The 21,659-nt window shown below is 47.2% G+C and overlaps 1 protein-coding gene across 1 annotated transcript; it reads left to right on the forward strand.

The window, feature by feature from the left end:
- The first annotated feature begins 2,660 nt into the window (after positions 1–2,660).
- On the forward strand, positions 2,661–12,725 carry LOC105692955. The gene is made up of 5 exons (XM_025746142.2): positions 2,661–3,194; positions 5,772–6,010; positions 10,391–10,531; positions 10,658–10,789; positions 10,891–12,725. The coding sequence occupies exons 1-5, from the start codon at positions 2,804–2,806 to the stop codon at positions 11,101–11,103; spliced, it is 1,116 nt and encodes a 371-aa protein (XP_025601927.2). The 5' UTR covers positions 2,661–2,803; the 3' UTR covers positions 11,104–12,725.
- Positions 12,726–21,659: the final 8,934 nt, after the last annotated feature.

Below are 21,659 nucleotides of genomic sequence, written 5' to 3' on the forward strand. Positions count from 1 at the left end.
ACCTACGACAGATCGGCAGAATCGTGTACCGGCCGACTACGAAACGCAGCGGTGACATGGAGATCAGCTTCCCAGCGTTTGAAAATTACGTCGCAAATGGTGCGACAATTACAATAATTGTGTTGCGTAAATTCTCTCGCGTGACATCGTATCGTCATCATAGTGAGTGAGAAATGTAACAGCAGCGATTCTGCGATCTCATTGAGAAAAGTCGATTTTCTAACTCACAATCGAGGAAATAGAAAATGTAGTGGAACGATATCGATTACGATTATTGCTTGATCGTTGTAAATTCGAAAAGAGACTCGAGTTGTTTTATCCCGGTGATAAGGAAAAGCGAAGAAAGAGCCAGTTACTATCTCGATGCGGTCGCACAGTTGCGACCGCATCACCTTTATCGTACACGATAGAAATCACAGCGACTCCTTTTCCACGAAAGCGTGGTCTCGTCCTGAGAATCGAGTGTATTTCATACGTCATCAGCCGAGTCAGTTACTGCGAATCATGTACGAAGAATTTGATACATGAATTGACGACCAAGTTGGGCCTCCGAGAACTTGATTTATGGGAAAGCGAATGTTCCGTTTAAATCCGGGACCTCCCGTAGCCCCAGGGAGAGAAGAATCGGGAACGCTGGAATTACGAGAAACTGGGAACAATCTCCCAGCCGCACGATTCCGGCAAGGGTCCTCGACCGTCTGGCGAGCCGCGTTCAGAGTCAGTGAAAGGAAACGTCATCGACACCAGGTGGGTGGGGGCCGAGAATCCGAGTGGGGGTTTCTCTCGGACACGACACGGGGAGATCGGCGCGAGAGGAGAAATCGGTCCAGTTGGAAAATATCTCCTCGATTCGCACCCCCGCAGGGTGGGGAAACCGTTCTACGGGGACTCCGGAGACTCTTACCGACGAATTTCACACCCCGACGGAATCCGGGACCTGCAATCTGGTCAAGGTCGCGGTAACGCTCAAATTCACACCTGTATTCTCCGCGAGACGCAAAAGTGAAAACAATCGCCGAATGTTTCATTTTCAGGATATCGCGTATTTTTCGGCATAGGTCCGGTGTCGTTCGTGTTTAAGGAACTTTAAATCGAAACGCTCATTGCCGAAAATTGCAAGCGTTCCCTCAGTGGGTTATATCGAGTCGATTTTACGATTGACTTTCAAACGATAGAGGGACTTCAGAGGGAGGGCAGAAAAGGTGGGATGGCTTTGGCTCAGGTATCGGCGTATTGGTGTCCTACGCGTATATACGTGTACCCTGGTTTGTTCCCCCTTCTATACGGACTGTTGAGGAAAACCCTGGCGCACGCTATGCACCTGCGGCCCATCGCCCGCGGGTGTCTTCGAGGGAGGAAGGGAGGGCGGGGAGGGTGTCCGGAGGGGAGGTGCAAGGGAGAGAGACGAAGAACGAGGTGAACGAAGAGAAGGAAAAGGACGAGGAGAAAAAGAAAACGAAGAAAAAGAAAAAGAGAAGGAAAAGGTGAAAGAGGATAAGAGGCACAGAGAGAGCAGAGAGGAGGGATCCGCCGGGAGTGGGGTGAACGTGGGAATGGTGGGGGGGGCGAGGCACTCGTGCGGGGAGACTTATGAATGAGCAACGCGATAAAGAAGAGGCAAGTTTCAAGTATCGAACCTATCGGATCTCCAGGGTGGGGGTTCGGGACGATCTGGAATCTACGGAGGGGGTAGGTCAGACTTTGCTGGCCACGTGCTTTGCCGGGTTTAGAATCGTATATAGACTCGGAGCGATCACTCGACCGAGACCATAACACATACTACATTCGTGTAGTAAGTCCGGTACATGAATTACGTACATACGCGACGACGAATATATACATCATTTACTACCGAGAAAGATCAAACCGCAGCACATCGCACCATCACAATCTCATCTACCATTACCTACCGACTCTCCTTCCGTAAGACACTCGACTTTACACTCCTCCTTGAAGAACGCTCTCCCAACAGTCCGCCGCACATATACGAACGTATCCGAATCCACGTCCACATTCACACCCGTATCTTCATCCACGTATACAATCCAATACTTGGACGTTCTTTTCCACACACCTACCTTGGTTCTTCGCTCCCGCTCCCGCTCCCGCTCCAGCTACCGCCTCCTCCGCCTCCACCGACGTCGTTGTTCCTTCTGCTGTTGCCGGTGCCGCTGACGTTGCCGTTGCCGTTGGTGGTGCCGCTGCCTCCTTGGACATGTAGTAGAGGTGATACTCAGTCACTTAGTCAAGTGAGCTCCTGTCACTCGCCGTGGAGCTGCCGCAGAGAAACATCCACCACCACAGGCTTCTGCCACCGCCACGCTACCATCACTACCCTTATAAGAATCAGTGCTCCGAGTGTGTCGGGACCAGTGTCAATCGAATTGTGTATCAGTGCTGATCGTTAGTTCTTCGCGACTATCGAAATTATTATCGTAACGAGAACGATCGACGTGTTAATTATTATTCGCCTTTTTTCGTCGCGATCGAACCCACGGTTACGATACAATTGCACACTTGCTGCACCCAAAGGACCCTCGTACTATAAAAGAAAAATTTATCTTCAGTTTTCATATATTCAACCTGTAACGGTTGTACTTGTTCCAATTGTTGTTGCTAGTTTTATTGTTGTTAATATTATTCCTGTAATATAGTATTTTAAATATCTACGATATCAACGCCAACGCCGAGTGAACATACCCAAGTGTTTCTTATACCGATCATCGATCTGTCGCCGCCTCCCCCACTCGCGTCGCTAACAATCAACCGAATTAAACTCGAGTGTAACAAGTGTCATGCCAAGATGACCGGCACCCTGAGAAAAGAGGATATCATTTCCGATCTGGAGCACAATCTACCGAACGATAAACCGATGCTAAACGATCATCAGCTGCTCACCATGGAGGCCATTCTCACCCGCGATCAGAGGACGACGTCTCACAGAGTTCGCAAGTCTCGTTCCGCTGAACTTCAGACGGATTCGCAAGCTCCGATGGAAGTTCGATTAGAGAATATCGGGAAGTCCGACAATATATCCGGTAAAATGACAGCTGGCGTCGACGCGCCCACCAATAGCAAAAACATCGGTAGTGGATATTTTCCTTCCACTTCGTCGTCGCACATGCGAAATCGGTCTAGTAAAAGGATACGAGGATACTCGGGATACCCCGCAGGATTCACGATCACATGGCTGAGTAAGTTCTTCCATCAGAGGGATTGAATCAGGACTCTGAAAATTTTTTTGCTGAATAGTCTTATCCTTTTTTTCGTATCGATGTTATTACGATGGAGTCGTTGACGTATTTTCATATCATCGTTGCTTCGTCCCGCGCAAATTTATGCGTTCGTTTGGAGCGGCCGGAAAACGATCAAGATTCTTACACACAACCTTTACAGCTGCGGTAGCAACTGAAACGTAGAGTCGACGACTATTACTCCCAAGTGAACAAGTTACATTTATAAATGCATTAGAATGCAGTTAACTCTTAGCTACAGGTTTTATCTCAGGGAATAATGAGACGGACTTCGATTTTTAACTCATGCCCCCGGCACTGCGGTAGATGATTTCGATCCTTGTAAAAATTTTTGCGTTCTCAAAATTTCCATTCTCACAATATCCGACGTCGACCACTTTTCATGGTGTAATTAGACCAACGTCTAGTCGATACATTCGTGATGACAAAATAACGGGGTGATTATGCGAGACTTACTGGTCAGACTCTTTTGTTTGAAATTTTTTGAATTAGTTCTTACCCTACCAGAGACAATTGTCCCCTAATTGATACACCGATATCCCAAAATCTATTAGTCCGCTTAAGCCGGCTAGGGCAACGGAGTTAATCGCCGAATAATTATCCGCGCTGAGACCCAGCGTGATTTCAGAATTATTACCTGCGACGATTATTCAAAGTCCGTTACGCGTGTAACCGGTCATTCCTATCTTCCGTCAATGTTATGCGACAAAAATATCGGGGTGAATATTTTTCCGAAAATTCTGACCTCTGGGGATTTTGAAAAAAAAAAAAAAAAACAACAACAAACGAAAGAAGTGACAATTTCAGACCGATCGTCGGTTTCGAACAATCGCGGGTGAGGCCGGTTTTCCCGCAGGCCGGATTCGTTTCGGTTCGATTGAATGTCGCGAATCCGATCGGATGAAATTGTTTTCACGCAAGAGCGGCACGCGAGTTGCACGCACTCCCAACCGAGAGTCACGCGAAATCGGAAAACCCGCGTTGCCCGCGCCGAAACCGACTCTGTTCTTCTCGATTGCACGGTTGTACGTAGGGTAGGTACGTACGTACGTAACGCGCGCAGCTACAGGGCGACCCCGCGGACTCGGTAACTCCCGGAAACCACCTGTGGCTTGTGCAGCAACGTACCGGCGGCGCCTATAGGTGGTTCATTCAGGTATACTCCCATTGATGGATGATGTTCATTATCTGGCTATTTATTATTTTTACTATTTTCCCTTTTTTAGCTCGGAAGCTCGGTTATCCGCAGGCGTATAGAAAAAGAGAAATGTGATGAACGGGAGGACTAATATGGGAGAGAATGATCGCGGATAGTATTAGCTGATAAAAAATTAGACCGTATATATTCCTGGCAGGTGTGCTATATTAAGTTACGAGTTATGTATTTATTTTCACGCACACGACCCGCACGCTCGTATACCTATACGAACGTGAGATACCGCGGAGGTAGACGTATGTACATAAAGGAGAGAAGTATAATAAATCGGCAAATGTGTGTTGCGTACGCGACCTACCGCACCGCGGGACCGGGCCCGTACGGGGGGGCCTAATGGGGCATAATTGTCGCGAGCAATGCGAGGACAGCGCACCATTACCGCATTTTTGCTACCATGATCTCCGCTGCTGCTCCAGCGGGGGCAAGAAGCTCCGGGACGTAGAGGCGCGCCTCGACGGACGGAGTAGCGTGATGTGTTTTTCCGCGGTGCGGCAGGTTCCCAGGAATTTCAGTGGAACGCTGCGACGCTCGCATTGAGGTAGGCCCAACTCCCGGCGTTGCACTTGCCTTCTCATCTTTTTATCGCGCGGAGAGATAAAAACGAAAGAAACGAAAAAAAAAAAAAAAAACAAAACAAACAAACAAACTCCACGCTATTTCCAATCGAACGTCGAGGATAAATGACGAAAATTACAATGGACTTGTCGAAAATCGTTACGCGGAGTCTGCGGAATTGAACACGCCTTCGTGATCGCGGAAAGAAAATTGGCAGAGGACCCGCGGGGCCGCTAATGCGAAGGTAGAAGGAGACCTCGTGCCGTTTGTCGCCGGTGCCGGGTGGCAAACCTTTCATTAACGGTCGTAACGCACGAAATAACGAGTGATCGTTACGCGGGGGTTGGGGATAGGGAGCGAACAAGGACGGAGGCGCATCTCCGAATGGCCGTTTGATCACAGGACGCGGTGATCTGGTACGATATTAATGAAAAGTATAGTTGGCCCGGTCATGCGGAAGTTGATCCGCCGTACGACTGATACTTAAAATTAGAGGCGTGGAGTCGAACGTACGTACTTACGTACGATACGCATACGCATACGCATACGCATACCCACGAAATTTATAATCGCGATCGCTTCTCCGCTCCTGTATAATGGTGAAATTTAAATTCACCGATTCCGATCGACGAACTACCGCAAATTCCTCGATACGTCGCACTTTTATGCCGCCGTTGATCCGATCGGCACACCTGTAATTACCACTGCGAACTCGGACTCATATTACGACCGTTATTTTTTTCCAGGGCTAGGCAGCCTCTTGGTGACGTTGCTTGTCGCGTCGATACACGGCGCTCCGATGATGACTTCCGAACAGAAACGTCTCAACTCACCGCGGAAGTGGGTGAATCCTTGCGGAATTGGGTCCGACGTATTCTCCGGAAGCCTCGACGTCATCCAGCTCAAGGACAAGGACCTTCTCGACCAGATCGTGGTACAGGCCGACGTGGCCCTCATGCACGCTCAACTATTAGGGGAAGAATTCGTGAGTGAATTGAATTAATTTTTCTTTCGATAAATGTGGAAACGCGCCGTCGTATCGCGTACCGTTCCGTCGATTGTCAAAAGCATCGAAGCGCCGCGGTGCCGGTGTGAAAAATTTTCCCCGATCTCTCAACTGGGTCCGAGCTTCACGCGATGACGAATGTCATGTCGGTTACATAATTACGCGCGAATGAAACGCGTCGGAGGGAAGGGGGATTTGCCAGGCCAAGAAATCTTCTCTGACGTAGTGACACAAATGACACGTCACGCATCGAGTATTAGGAAGAGAATAGAGAAACAATACGTGATACACGCGGAAAATCATCGATTACGTTATACGCCGGCAACACGATCGTATCATACGATCGAAATACTATCCAATACACAGATATCGTACCTTCGTAGGTGAAAAAACCTTGCGGGAAATCTTATACCCTTAATTAGTACGAAATCGGGGGACATATAACGGTTCGCACGAACGCGTTATATCGACTGACCATCGCGAAGAATGACCACACGAGTACGACGAGTTGAATGTGTAACGTGCGCATGCAAGTACGGATGTGTAAGTGCACACCCATGTAATTTAATTTGAGGTGAGTCTCATCCGGGAAAACCCACTTGCTAGAGCGCAAGTCGAGCTGCAAAGGTGGTCGTCGTGTAAGAGAGTGGGGAGAAATGAAAAAAAAAGAAGGGAAAAGAATAATTTCCAAATAATTAGGTTCGCGTATTAGAGGAGCGCGAACGCGTTTCGACTTATCGTTGGGTCAAAAACGTAAAACGATACGGTAGCGAAACGTCGTGTATTTGTTGGGACGCATATGTCGCTAATTTCATAATGTGAGTCACACACCCCGAATATCGTCGTCTGCAGCTGTACTATAGTAGGCCAGAAATTATACCCAATTAAGTCATCGACGTTTACTTCTCGTCGTATCGAATACATTCTCAATCATTCGAACCGAGTGGTTAGCTGATTGTCTCGTTGTTAGAAAGAATCCGTTACTCGCGCTCATCCATCCGCTCCAACTAATTCTCATACTTTATCATACGACCGCCTCATATTTATCCACCGCGTCCCGGTCGTCTCGTCACGAGCTAAATAAGATTCTTCCAACTCGATGCGGATCGTCGCGCAAATTAGGAGTAAACATAGAGCCGCCAATGGAAGAAAACGAGATCGCGAATCGAAGGACTAATTTCATAGGAAACTCCGCGCTCCTCGTGGGTGGATATCATCGACGACGAAGGTTGAGGCTTCGAGAAGGGCGAACGGATGGCAGTTATAGCTACTTCCGGCCGGACAAGCGATACCGCGACGGTCTCAGCTCCTTGCTACATGTTCGCTGTACGTACCGCACGGTCCTTCGGGCTCACCAACAGATGATCGTTACACGATTACGATAAGCGACCGAAGCCCTTGTAAGATTTCTTTCCCGGACGACGACTTCTCGCGGATGCTCTCGTATTCAGAGGCGTTGCAAAAGTATAGAAGAAAAGTTGCAGCGACAGCTATTGCGGTCGTACGATGTTACGCACTCCTGTACGGTGCGATTGTACGGCCAATACGCAGACCGGACGCAAACAGAATCGATAATAAAGTGTCGTTTTGATATGCCGACGTGGTGGAAAACGCGAGACTTAGAATCGATCGGCGTCGCTGCGGGGGTACCGCATCCGATACTTCGTTCAGAAAATAAACGCACTGCACCACGTACGAAGAGGTGTGAGAATCTTGGTATGAAATCGGTAGAGAAGAGACGGAACAACACCGAGGCCTTGCCGATGACGCAAGCGTTCTTCAACGACAGACAGTATGTCGCCCACTCGGCTATCTCGTATCGTTTCTCGACAGCCGATCCACACACCTGCACGTCTCGTTTGATAGCGGAGTTCGCGGGATCTCAAAACACAACGTACACTTTGACCGAAGTATAGCACCGGCAGCAAAAGAAGAGAGAGGGCGTAAGAGAGTGAGAGGGAGAGGGAGGGAGAGGGAGAGAGAGGTCGAAAAATAGAAGAAAGCTTTCGCGGTCTTTGGGATCAAGTTATGCGCTGACTTCGAAAACATCGGGGTCTCACGTATCGCAGCTAGATGACGTAACCCCGGATGATGGCGAGTCGACCACCCGGTGCTGTTGATCTTCGATATTGTCAATCGCCCCAAGCCGAGTATCGGGACGTGCGTGTGCGATCGCTGAGAAACGTCGTAGGGGAAGCCATTCGAGATACTCGAGGGGGCAACGTCTAGCGCACTACTTAGGATCCACTGATATACCCACTTCTCGACGCCCCCGAAAGGCGCGTACAGGTGTTCGCGCGCGAACACCGCAACACCGTACCCCGCGATCTGACACCTCACGTGGAACCTAGGTACGCGTGTTTTGAATATAATCGACGCTCGCGTCGCCTTTGACGTCGTACACCGGGCGATCGGAGGGACGACCGGTTCTCGAAGGGCGGAATCGCGAATCGGAACGTCATATATACATATTCACCCGCGACTCAGCGACGATCGACGGCACTTTGAGGAAATTTTGACGAACGTCGGCCGAACGTCCAAAGTAGCGGGGGACGCCGAACGGAGTTGGCGCCATCGGGAGGAATCCTGACGATGGAGAGATAACGATCGTACGTATGAGGGGAACGAAGCCCTCGTCGTCGTAGGTGCCGACGTCGCACCGCTCGTAAGGTGTTGGTGTGCGCGCATACCGTACGGGAATCATAAAATATCGGAAGTGGTGAATTCCAATAAATCAGAATCGGAAGCTGCCCCTCCTAGTGAGCAGCTACCACACCGGGACTCTGTCTTGCATACTAACTCCCGGACCGGATACACCGCTGTCTCGTACACCCACATCGATATTATTATTACCGTCGCTTCGTGTTCCAGAGTCCCCGGACAATTTATAACTTCGCACCAAAGTACGGTGGACGTATTTGATCTGTTTATCCCGAGTGAAAAACTTTCGATTTCCTCGTTTCTTCGATCGCCGCTCGATCGTCTCCGAACGAATCGACACCTTGGATCGCGCGAAGCTGTCGTCTGATCGCCAGCTGACCGATACGCTCACGTCATTCTCTGCGCCCTTATCTCCCGGTGAAATGAAAATAATATCAACAGCGATTGGTCTCGTTCCGATTACAGATTGCGTAACCGAGAGATCGGCGAATATTATCGGCCCTGAAAAATTCGCTATAGTTGTCCGGCGGACGACAGGCCACAGCGTGTGGTCAGAAGAGAGGGCATTTCATGTGTACGTGTGTACGACGAGCAAGCTCGTCGGATCCTCGCGTGGCGACTCCTAATTGCGTCATCGTTTACACGGCCGCGATTGAGTTTCCCATCGTATATATTCCTCTGCGTAGCATCGCGCGGGACGATCTCAACCGATTTTACGATAATTTCACGTCAGCGAGTTTTTGTAATAAATACATTAGCCCGAGCGGTTTCGAGGGCGAGCCAGACGCGTTGCGGTCTCTTAACGTCGTCGTCCGACCGACCGGCTCGTATACATTTTTACCGCCAAAACTCACGTCACGTGGACGGCGCGTTTGGCCCGGACTCTCTTGTGCGTAGATTCGAACGCTGGCTCTTTGATCGGCAGCCTCCACTCTTCGACTCGCTCCTTTGTGTCTCGTAAAAATTTGAGGGCTTCGCTAAAATTCGAAATATAATCGTAAATCACGGCGCGGGTCTCGCCCGAGGATTTTGGGTCGGCGGACCCCGGGTCAGAACTGCTCGCTGCTTCACCGCCAAAATCAATTAGCTTCCAACCTCTTCTCCGCCGATCCTCGACCCGCCGAAGCGCTGCTGCCGGCGCGAGCCGCGAATAAAACAAACATATATCCCGCAGCAAAAATTGGCGCGCCGGACCCGCGGCGACAGATCCATTCCCCGAATTTAAACCTGGATTTTCGGAAGTCGCGTTACGTTCCTCTGGAGCCGGGCGCCGCTCGGCTCGTTTAGTCATCAATTATTTAACGGGGCATGCCGGGGACCGAGGATGATAGATCAAGTTCTCGGTAAAGTGCAAAAATTATGTGAGTAACCGGAGTACAACGCTGCAGGTGGGGCTGCCGCGATACGGTCGGTCGTTTTTATCTTTTTGGGAAAACCGAAACGACGAGGTGTCGGGCCGTTAAGCAGCTTTACTCGGAACTTACTCGGAAATCGTTAGCAGTTTGGGGGCAGCAACTGTAGCCGCTAGCCAGACACATTAATTGTTTTTGACTCGCGGAATCACACGCGGAGATCGACCGGGTTACGATGAGTCAACCGGAACGCAAACTTCGTACGACTGGCGCGTTTCTAACGATAAAAATATCTGAATATAAGTAAATGGTTTGACTAACGTGACGATTCATTCGCAATTTTCAGACCCGTGCTACGTTCAACACCGACTTCGAGGATTTGCACTCGCTGTGGAAAGACACCCACTACGACTGGCTGCCGAGTCTTACCGCGATCCCCAAGAAGCTTCGCGAACCACTGAAGAAGGAGTTCCTCGATAAATTAGACGTAAGTTTGCTGAAAACCATTTCATCTAATCGTCTCGGAACTGGCCCTCGTTTACATAGAAAATTCGTTCAAATCCCGAACGCGCGCACGACGCCAAAGTCTCATTTTTTATTTCTAAACTTTCAGCTCGATACCGCTCTGCTAGACGCTTACGAGTACATGCAGATGTTCGCAGTTGCACTGGAACAGGTCGTCTGGGATCGGGAGAACCTCGAGTTCCACAAAGAGTTCGAGGCAGCGGAGTACAAGCTGCGCACGGTAAGAATCGTATTACCATAACATCGTTCGAACAAATTCGCTGATCTGGTTCTGTGGTCGACGATGGCTAATCTTCCCGTTGCTCTTTGTGTCACCTTCAGGTTTTATGCGAGCTTCAAATGGCGCGTGAGGAGCGCAAGGTGCCGCCTCGTCCGGACGTGTCCAGGAGTCTGATGTTGCCGGAATATCGCGAAATGTCGAAATCCGACACATTCCGCGACTTGAGGGATTGGTTGATATTCCGCGACTACATGAACGGACTCGAGTACGTAATGCAGGTGTTCAAACATCTTGGCAAGAACCTCGACTCCTGAGGGCGGCACGGCGGAAGTCGACGTAACGAGTCGACGACTCGATGGCGGCTCGCTCACTTCAGAAAGGTCACCTCGCAATCGCTACTTCCCTATCTGGAGGCTCTCCTCGCCTAGAGGAATAACGCCGTCGCAACGCAGAGACCAGGGTAGGAAATGAGGAGTTTTAATACGGAGTCCGTAATTTGTGTCGACATTCGAATCCCGATCCCCTGGTATAAATGTACGTAAACTTCCGACGAACAACAAAATTTCTCTGATTCAACCTGCACCAACTGCACCTGAAAATTATAGTATATATATATGTTAATCGACAACGCGATAACGTAGCCGAAGAATGCGATTACCGAAGCAAAAAAATTAGAAAAAAAGTGAACCTGAAGTTTGAACGGATAGTGAAAAATGATTGAAAACTTTTGTTTTTTTTTTTTGTTTTTTTGCGAAAACGATAATCATAGACATGTCAGGCCACATGCATCGCAGGCTTTCGCCCCTCTCGCCCATTCTCCACCCCTCGTTATAATATACATAGAACATTCAACGCTTATAGATACACACACATATACATAAATACATACATATTTACAAAATATTTATATGTGTGTCGATATATATACCGATAAAGTGGACACGTGGACACGCGATATACCGTATTCGTACAATTGTGAACGTCGGCGCACGTTAACGCGGTGAAAGAAAAAAAAAAGCAAACAAATATCTCATCATCCACGAAATACATAGATCAATCTATAGTATCGTTTTTTAATTATTAGGGCCGTACGCAGTTCGTACTACGGTTTTGTTTATATAGGGACGACACGGATGCAACGGGGGACAATCTCGAAACCCGCCCTCTTCTTTCCTCTTTTAATGCATGATTTTTCTTCCGATTTTATTTTTCAACCAAAATCGTCGTTGAATTAATTTCAAATGTTGTTATCATACGAAAGAAGATGGCAGGAACAGAAGCGACGAGAGATTTTGTCCCTCGGTGTATTCTTAGATTATTTTTCCTTGGGAAGCATGCTGCTAAATGCTAACTGTAACGCCGAATGCGGAATGCTTATATACTTTCGTTTGTCACCGCGATGAGGTGTTCAAAGAAACAATCACGTCGCGGCGCACGGTATTCCGCGCGAGTTTTTCTCGTTCTTTTTTTTATTCGCCGCATATGATGTGAACCAGAAAAGGAAAAATGGAAAAATTATTAAGAGAAAAGAAAAAAAAATTAACAAAAAAGGAAAAAACAAATAGAAAATTATTAATCGGAAAAATCGCTCTATACTGATCCAGAAACTGGCAAAAAATCGAAACACGCTAAACCATATCGATTTTAAACTTAATAGATATTTATTAACTAACTATAATATTATATTGTATTTATTCAGATTATTTATTTTATTTTTGTAAAGATTTTACACACGAGCTATATTTAAATGAAATGAGAAAAAAAAATAGAAATTTCACATTGATGCGGTGGCACAAACCCCCCGAATGGGCTGCGTTGCTGCTGCTGCTGCTGCTGATATATTTATCTTAGATTAAAAAAAAAAAAAAAAACATCTGCGTTCGTCTGACATCGAACTACTTTTTTTGGTATGAATTAATTCAATGAGTTGTTAGTTCGAACAATTGAACATTCACGTCAATAATCGTAAATAATCTGCGGTCGATTTTTGATCGGGGAAATAAATAACAGCCGATCGAAGTTTTAACCGTGATTTATCGATTCGAAATTTTTTTAACACGTTTTTATATTTTATAACAACGTGACCGAATTTTTTTAGTTTTTCCGCAATTTTACGAATTCTCTGACTCACCGTCGTTTTGAATGAGATCGGAAAACTTTTATTTTCCCCTTGAAAATTGACCGATGATAATTATTCTTACGTTTTGCTCTTCGAAAATTTTACTGTCCATTGGTATAAAAATTATTTTTCAAAATGCCGGTCTTCGACGATTGCCGCTGAGCCGTCGTGAGGATTGGCTTTTAACATCGACTTACTTTTAGACTCATTTTACCGACACGTATTGACCGCAAAGGAGTTCTGAAACTTGAATTTTCTCGACTTTTAACCGCCCCTGAGACAACGTCCGAGGGTTTTTCATATTTTCCATCAATATCATATCCTCAAATGCGTCGTAATTTATTTATTACATTCACTAACTCCCATTATTAGCTGATTCGCATGATTTTTATACGTATAATTACGCCGCTGTAATATGCATAATTTTGTCAGCCTCCATGTCATACTTCAATTATAACACATTATACCTACATAACTGTACGATATTCTTATTACTATTATTTTTATCGCTATCATTATAATTATTTTTATTATTATTACTATATTAATAGCCATTTGTTTTATCATCGCGTCTGTGATATTCATATGTACATTTGAAACAGAATTATTATTTAAATTAAATTAATATTTTTTCATACCACAATCAATAGTCATCGTTATTATTTCCATCATTGTATATTATAACGCTGTAGTATTTACTGTAACCTAATTAAATATTGGTATTACTATATCGATCTTTTGTGATCTGTACGCCGTTCACGTTGGCAGAAACAGTTACGTGAACGGAATAATTTTCGCACATGATCGGTACGGCCGAAGCGACAGCGGCAGCAGCAGCAGATGCAGCAGCACCACCAGAAACAGCGGCGGCAACATCGTTGCTCGCTTATCGCTACCACTCGAAAGATGTTCCTAGCAAAAACTATGATGATAATCGGTAGAAATCACGATTGAAATGAAAATTTCAATCGGCTAATCAATTATGCGATTTCTCATCCGTTTGTTACGATCAGTTTTGAATATTTGGTCGCGACGCGGCGCGTGGAAAAAATCGCGCTGGGCGACTAGAATATCGTGTATAGTCATATTTACGTAAATTGAGAAACACGCCCCCCGAACCATCTCCACCACATTTCAAATACGATATTTTGCGAGAGTTTGGATAGAATGGAGGGATGAGAAAAAAAAAAAAAATCATTATAATCCAATGTAAAAATTGATAAATGCCGCCGATCGCATGTCAAATCGTGTTGCTTTATCGTCTATATTATTCCTATTCTCCTTCTGATCCATGTATTTGTTTATCGATGAAGATCAACATCTCCGGTGTGTATTCACACTCGATTACGCTGACAAAATCCAGCCCCATCTCGTTTCACTCGATATTGAAAGAAATCTAAAAGTTGTAACTGGTACAATATTATCGTCGACATATCTGATATATATTATAGTAGAACCAACGAATTATACTATACGCTGTAAATAGATGGATAGGCCTGATGACAATAGATAAACTATAAAACATATATATATATATATTAATTATGTGGATGTGAATGTAATAGGGCTGATAATCGCCCGCTCTGTTGTATCATATAAAACCAAAGACCGTTCAAAATCGAAGAATTTTTTCGCTCTGTCTCCAATTATTTTCGCCTTCTCCCGTCAACTTCAAACTCCCGAAATTCAGTGGTAAGAGAGAATGAAAAAATGACGTCTCAAAAATTGAGATCAGAGAAATTGTTATCCCCCCTCCCCCCCTCCCCTGTATCCGCATGTGGAAAAATACCGCTAACCCAAGTTAAAATATATGAATGGGGAAAATATCGTTTCCCATGATCTGCACGGGCGTGACTCGTCGTCCCTCGGTGTTCGGTTATATGGGTACCGTGGTGTTTCGTGTTTGAGAGGAAACGAGGTGGTAGGTTGTTAGGTACGTATATATACGTTTACACGCCTACAATCTCGGGAGTATTTTTACGCCAAGGTGCGTGTGACGTCGATCATCGCCCGACGAACGAGCTCTGTCTCGTGCCGCCGTGTTTGTTCTGGTTGTTAGCTCGTTGTCTTAGCTCATTCGTTTGACTCCAACTCACTTTCTCATGAGGATTCCTCCCCCTCCTCCCCCCTCCTACCTCCGGCCACCCTCTCGTCCGTCTGTTTGACGTGCCTTGTATCCCACCGGGTTCCTCCGCACGGTCATCTCGGCTTACTAGCCTTCTATATATCCGTCGCATCTTCGCCTCCACTCTCGCCCGAGAGAATACGGATCCAGGGACACCTTTTACACATCTCTGAAATCCAGTATTTCCCAACTATCGATTTATTATGCATTTTGTGAAACGAAGCGAAGAGACGAGCGATCCTTGTGAATCGAGTTCCACGCCGCGGAGCAGAATTGGTTAATGAAAGTCTGTAGTATTATTTCGAAAAACCTGCTCCCTGATGGGGATCGTCCGCGGGACAACCCGGTGCCCGGAGGTTCCTTTTGCACGACCGAAAGGTCCTTCGAGAGACTGGGAAAGAGCGAGAGAGGAATAGAGGTGGGACTGTGATGTCTAGCTACGGAGTTTTGTGCCGCGGGCAAAAATACTTCGGCCCCTTTCAGCTCGAAAAATAGGAGGTCCCGTAGTAATTAGGACAGTGCGCCCGCATCAGCTAAGAAGCAGGAGTGGTGAGGAGAGGAGAAGAGGAGAGGAGGAAAGGAGGAAAGGAGAAGAGAAGAGCTCCGGCACCGTTTACCCGTGTTAGCTACGTTTCGCCGCGGGCGACCTCCTTGTGGCCGTTACATTCCTGTGACCCCCGCCGATACCTTAAAACAACTTCCAATAAAACCGTAACCGCCTTGAATTAGAAAACAAAAGGTCTCGCTCGTTTACCGCACGTGATTCCGCTCCTCGCCTCCACCCGGATGCACCCCACCCCGTTCAACAATTTCGCCCTCGTTTGCTCCCGACAATGAACTTCGATCGCGTCCGCTTTTTAGCTTTGGAGAATTCATTCGGTGTCCGTCTCCGAATGCTAATCGGTGTCACCCTTGCGTTGACAACCTGCTTCGGAGTGATTTTTGAGGACTGAAAATGTCGAATCTCTGGTGAGAGGAGCGTATAACAATAATAACGTAGGGGAAAAGCGATAAAAGGCAAACGAGGTAGAAGAGAAACGAGATGGAAGACACGAGCCTGAGAGCCCCTCGTCCTACGGAGACTCCTAACCGCTCCTGATTGCGGGGCGGCGCTTCGCTAATAGGTTTCATCCCCCGCTACACTCTGTCGCTGTTCCGAAGACCTCTCTAAAATATCACAGATTTGTTTCACCGCTAATTTTGGCTTGTCTGAGAGTCAGCGATTAATAATTCTACCCTCCGTCGGTTTGCGAATATATCGAAAATCGTTATCGCCAGTTGTGGGGTTGGATTGTTACAGAAAGCACTCCGAGAGTGAGAGGGCCAAAAATGATTTCCGCCGCTTTTCGGTGGATTATCGATTTTTAATTGGGTGTTAAGGATCAGTCAGCGGTTAATAAATGATGTGGGAAATCGCGTCTTAGAAACTCGCGTTGCTCCGGAGGTTCGGAGAAAAGCAGCGTGTTTCGTGGGAACCACGGCGTCGCTTCCCAGAAGTATAGTCTCCGGGCGCAATGGAGATGTTGAGAGATGAAAAACGAGTGAAAAGAAGCTAGGAAAAAATGAAAACGAAAAATGAGGGAGAAGGTGATATGTAAATTTCACTAGTTGGCAACAGTGGCGTCGCTTTGCACGAGCTCCGTCACTTCGGATCACGCTCCTAACCGCCGTCAGGTCTTTTCGGTAGGTCTTTAAATTTCGGACGATTCCGACTGGGCGGGCCAATGAGATGCATTTTGTACCGCGATAAGGAGGATGGCTTTGTGCGTGGGTGGGGAACAGATAGCCCAGGACACGTGAACACTTTTAGTGGCTAATTGCCGGAGATAGAAGGTTCCAAACCGGCCAACTATGCCAACCCGAAGATGAAGAAGAAGAAGACCATCAACGCTACTCGCAATGGGAAACGGCCGCGAGAGTGTATCGATGCACGACATCAAATCTCCTTCCCCCCCTCCTGCATCGCGAAATGCATGGGAACAAGACCGCATAAACGCCTGCTCACTCATAGCGGTATTTCGTGACTGCCATTAGGAACGGGGTGATAAGAAGGGCGGGAGTGCTCGCTCGGAGGATCTTCGCTGAAAATATACCCCGCACGCAATTGTTGCCACGATCTGTCCGCGGTGTACGCAACATCGTAACCGTTGTTCGCGTTATGATAATTCAATCGGAAGGCGGAATAAGAATAAGTATAGAAAAGGAGAGAGGAGAGAAGGGACGAGGTAAGGAGATAAAGATAAATAAGAAGAATAGGGGCACCTACTACCTACACCCAGAGGTATCGAGACCGGTGAGATGACCAGACGGCGCGAGGTCGCGACTTCGTGACCAGAGACAACCACTGATTTACATATTGTCCAACAGCGCGGTGGGTATAGAGAGCCGCGTATACCGTGGCAACTCTTTGTTTTGGAATGCCAACGCGGATGAGAGGAACCCGCGTAATAGTGTACGGACCCAGACGCCTGGCCCTGGGTCACCCTGGTCACCCCAGTCGCCCTGGTAGACTCGACAAACCCCCGAGGACTCTCCGAGCTATCCTCAAACCACCAACGTTGATCTTGGCCGGAGCACCGACATTCGTTTTTCAACCCACGTTACCTCCATTTCTTGTCTCTTCTCTTACACTGAATCAAACCTACATCTCTTCCACCATTCCCTGTCTTTCATAGTCGTCCTATCTTAATTTTTTTTCGCTGTTTTCTCGCGTATTTTCATTCTGAAAACACGGATTCGTCAACTGGATCGACCTACAACTGAAAACGATCGAGATATCTCAATTTTTCTGCTCCAAAAAGTGAAATATTGGCGATAACTCGAATAATTTCATGGATAGATCAATTTGACTTCCGGATTCGGATTCCTGAGATCAAAATACATAAGAAAAGTATCATACGATCAATTTTTTAAAATAAAAATTTTTGGCCAAAATTTGAAAAAATCGTAAGGGGTACCCCTTGGAAAAATCTCAAAATTTGGCGAAAAATTTTTATTTTTAAAAATTGATCGTATGGCACTTTTCTTATGTATTTTGACCTCAGGAACACGAATCCATTGAGTAAATTGAGCTACGATTTTTTCTAATCGAGATATCACAATTTTTCTGCTCCAAAAAGTGAAAAATTGGCGATAACTCGATCAATTTTGTAGATAGATCAATTTGACTTCCGGATTTGGATTCCTGGGCTCGAAATACATTAGAATAGCACATAAAATAAAATATGTTTTTTTGACCAAAAATCGACAAAATTCCAAGGGGTACCCCTTTGGATTTTTTCGATTTTTAGGTCAAAAATAAAGTACTTTCAAAAGCGATCATAGGGTACTTTTCCATTGTATTTTGACCTCAGGAACACGAATCCGTCGAGTTAATTGAGGTACGAATCAATTTCATCGTGATATCTGGACTTTTTCATTTTTCAGAGCAATCAATTGGCAATGTAATGGCTGAAACAACTCCAGTTGTCTCACAAGTCGCAGTTGAAACTTGGGTACAAGGTATGAGGGTAAATCGATTACTCCAGAGATCGACGAGAGGTGCTCAAGCCTGACCAGGTGAATCGCGAAAGGACTTCGTAAAAGGTTGTAAACCTAATCCTCGCTACGGTGTATTATATACCGGTGAAAAGTGTGGACTGCAAATTACAGTGGGTACGAGGTACAATACAACGGCGATAATAAACTGTTGGTTGTATACACGGGGACGTTAAGCTGTTCGGCAAACCCCAATACTCGAGTCAGAGAAGAAGGAGAAGGACCACTAGAAAGATCGGAGGTAGCCTTCTGGTCGGCACCGTTTGCAGTCCAGGCAACGGCAAATGATGACCCGACTGACTTTGCTCACCCTAAATCAAATCGCCGTTGTACTTACGGTTCACACTGTAAGATATCCGTTCTTTCTACACTTCCACCTTTACGACCGCCATCTTTGCACCAATTCTCTTCCGACAAGTGCAATAAATGAACAACAAACCTGAGACAAGGTTGTCCCAAATATTATCTTTCGCTACTTGCCACCCTGCGAAGCTTCATCAAAAATATTCTTCGCCGCCAAACCGGTGTTAATATATAGAAAACGGAGATTCCATCCGTACATCGCAGACCGCACCTTACAATCTGACATTGCGTCACCAGCTGCCATAATTCGAATCACGGATAAGTCATAGCGTCTAACAGCAAAAGTCGACTGTAATCTTGGGGAGATGAAACTAAGTCAAGGAAAGTTGAGCATGTATAGCGCGTCGTTGCTCTTTGGGAGTGACCGGCGACAGAAACCGTGGCGGAAATGCTTTTCATAACTCGCCGTAGGCTTGACTTGCTAAGAATGGTCCTTACCGTTCGTGAGATAGCGGCTGACGACGCCGAGGTAAGGAGACAATTGTTCCCAAGTAAAGAGAGAATCGCGTTGCGTCACGTTAAAGCCTCGGGCTTACGATCGGCGAATGTGGAAAGGTGACACGTTCAGAACTAACTGCAACTTCGGTTGGGTCTTATGCCAAACCGCAAAACATGCTGCGAATTATTTTAGCGTGATCCTTGGAAGGACGTAAATTTCCTCATATCATGCCGTTACGTTATACATGTGTGTACACGAGTCCTCGATGTGTCCGAGCTGAACTCGAATCTATAGCGAACGGCAGCGAACGAGCAGCACACGCGCGAAATGGCCGCTCCTGGAAATTCCTAAGAGCTTGTCGTATTAGCTGGAGGAACTTCGGGGGCCGTGTTGCAAGGCTCGTTCCGAGCCTCCTGGCGCCCTCCTGCGCGCCTCCACAATGTTCCGCCGAAGAACGGACACGTTCTGCGATTTGTACATCTTGTAGTCGTGACGCGCGCGACCAGAACCTGATTCGACCTGGCCAAAAATCCCCCGGCGGTACCCGAAGCGCCATGTTTGCCCGGAATATGTTAACAGAGGATCAGATCCACGTAGAAACGGTGTCGGACCCGGGAACCGCTATAAAAAACATCCGACGATCAAACGATCTGGTATTTGAGGAAGCGAGCGGACCGCGGAGAGAAATGTGTTTTTTTCAGCCATTCGCAACAATATCATCTGACTCTCCGCGAAATCCTACCGAATGGATAATTAATTTTTTTGCTCGGATTATTTTTTGCTCGAATCGGGCGGGGCTCCAATATTGCGTATTTCATCTTGAAGTCTCGTGCGATTCCTTCGGAATTTTTCATGCGCTTTTGAACGAGCAACTTTTGAGAGATAGCAAAAGTCAAGCGAGGGGATTCGAATGCGCGGATGATTCGAAGAGATTGAAGGAGTGGAGCCGTCCGACTGAAGCATAATGATACACCTCGTATACACGGTCGGATTAGGCATGACGTGGGCTGCGAATTTGAGGTACGAGGCATCACAGGGTGGGTTGAATGACGTGTCGGACAGAACTAAGCGAAAGAAGGAAAGGAGCTGAGAGTGCAAGGACGCGGGGAGCAAGGAGGAAGAGGAGGTAAAGGTAGAGCAAGGTAGTAGGAGAGGGTAGACGAAGTCGAGGTGAGACCGTCTTGGCGGCTGGATGAAAGAGGATCGCCCGCACGTGGGAAAGTGCGAGTTTCGCCCGTGGCCGTGGGGGGTCCTGGGTTCCATCCCCTTCCCTCTCCCCCCCCGCCCCGCTATATTTCTCTCTTCCCCTCTCCTCTCGGTGTCCCCACAATACGGAATCGTATTTCTTTGGAGATCCTACTCCGCTCCGTCGGTTGTTCATCCTTCCGCTGGTTGGTCGGTTGCGGGTCCGCGCCGGTCCCTCGCATCCAGCCCAATACCGATGGTCCTCTTTTCTTCTCTGTTCTTCTTCTACTTCTGCTTCTACTTCTTCTTCTTCTTCTTTTCCCTCTTCTTCCTTATTTTTTCTTTGTATCCCATTCCTCTCAGTTTTAGCGGTTCGGCTCTATTAATGCGCGAGTATTTGTATCCCAGCAGCTCCGGTTACCGGAGAGCCGCATAGTCCCCACGGGATCGTTCTTACAGCGCGCAAAGAGTTGGAACTCGGAACGTCGGGAGAAGATGGTCCCCTCCCCCCCCCCCCCCCCCCCCCCTTCCCTCCCTGGACCACCAGCGACACCGTAAAAGGATTGCTTTAATTTTTCCGACACCCACGTCAAATACATCACCCAGCGCAAAGGGTCCCTGATAATATATTAGCTGCCGCGGATCTCGCCCTCCGAGGTTACCGAATCACTCTCCTCACCGGCAGCTCCAACTACTCGCCTATCGCGAGAAGTTAGTCACCCTAGGTGGTTCACGGCGTATCGTGGAAAAATCACGCAGCTACACCAGAACCCGAAACCCAACACCACAGAATTTGTTTCTCTTCGATGCACTCTTATAGTTGTGGTCAGCTATCAATCGAGTGAATGTTGACCCGATCATATTAGTGATGTATATAATGATCGTTTCGGTACGACGGTGTGTTCGCCGGATGGTTGTAACATCGGTAATTATCGCGATACAAGGATTTTCAGAGCAAATACTTGTTCTATGCATTATATGGGCGTGCGGATACCTGCGGATGTGGGGAACTGGCGTGCAAGAGGACTGGCAGAAAAGGTGCCGACGGCAATGTCTGGTAGCTTGTGCAGGTCGTGGAGGTCCTGAATGGAATGGAAACGCG

The sequence above is a fragment of the Athalia rosae genome, chromosome 1 (assembly GCF_917208135.1).
Source record: "Athalia rosae chromosome 1, iyAthRosa1.1, whole genome shotgun sequence".
In the NCBI taxonomy this organism is placed as follows: domain Eukaryota; kingdom Metazoa; phylum Arthropoda; class Insecta; order Hymenoptera; family Athaliidae; genus Athalia; species Athalia rosae.

Excerpts from the sequence above, each read along its gene's own strand:
- LOC105692955 (XM_025746142.2), top strand. The coding sequence starts at position 2,804 with ATGACCGGCACCCTGAGAAAAGAGGATATCATTTCCGATCTGGAGCAC. Across the intron at positions 3,195-5,771 it reads ATTCACGATCACATGGCTGA|GGCTAGGCAGCCTCTTGGTG; the intron begins GTAAGTTCTTCC and ends ATTTTTTTCCAG. Across the intron at positions 10,790-10,890 it reads CGGAGTACAAGCTGCGCACG|GTTTTATGCGAGCTTCAAAT; the intron begins GTAAGAATCGTA and ends TGTCACCTTCAG.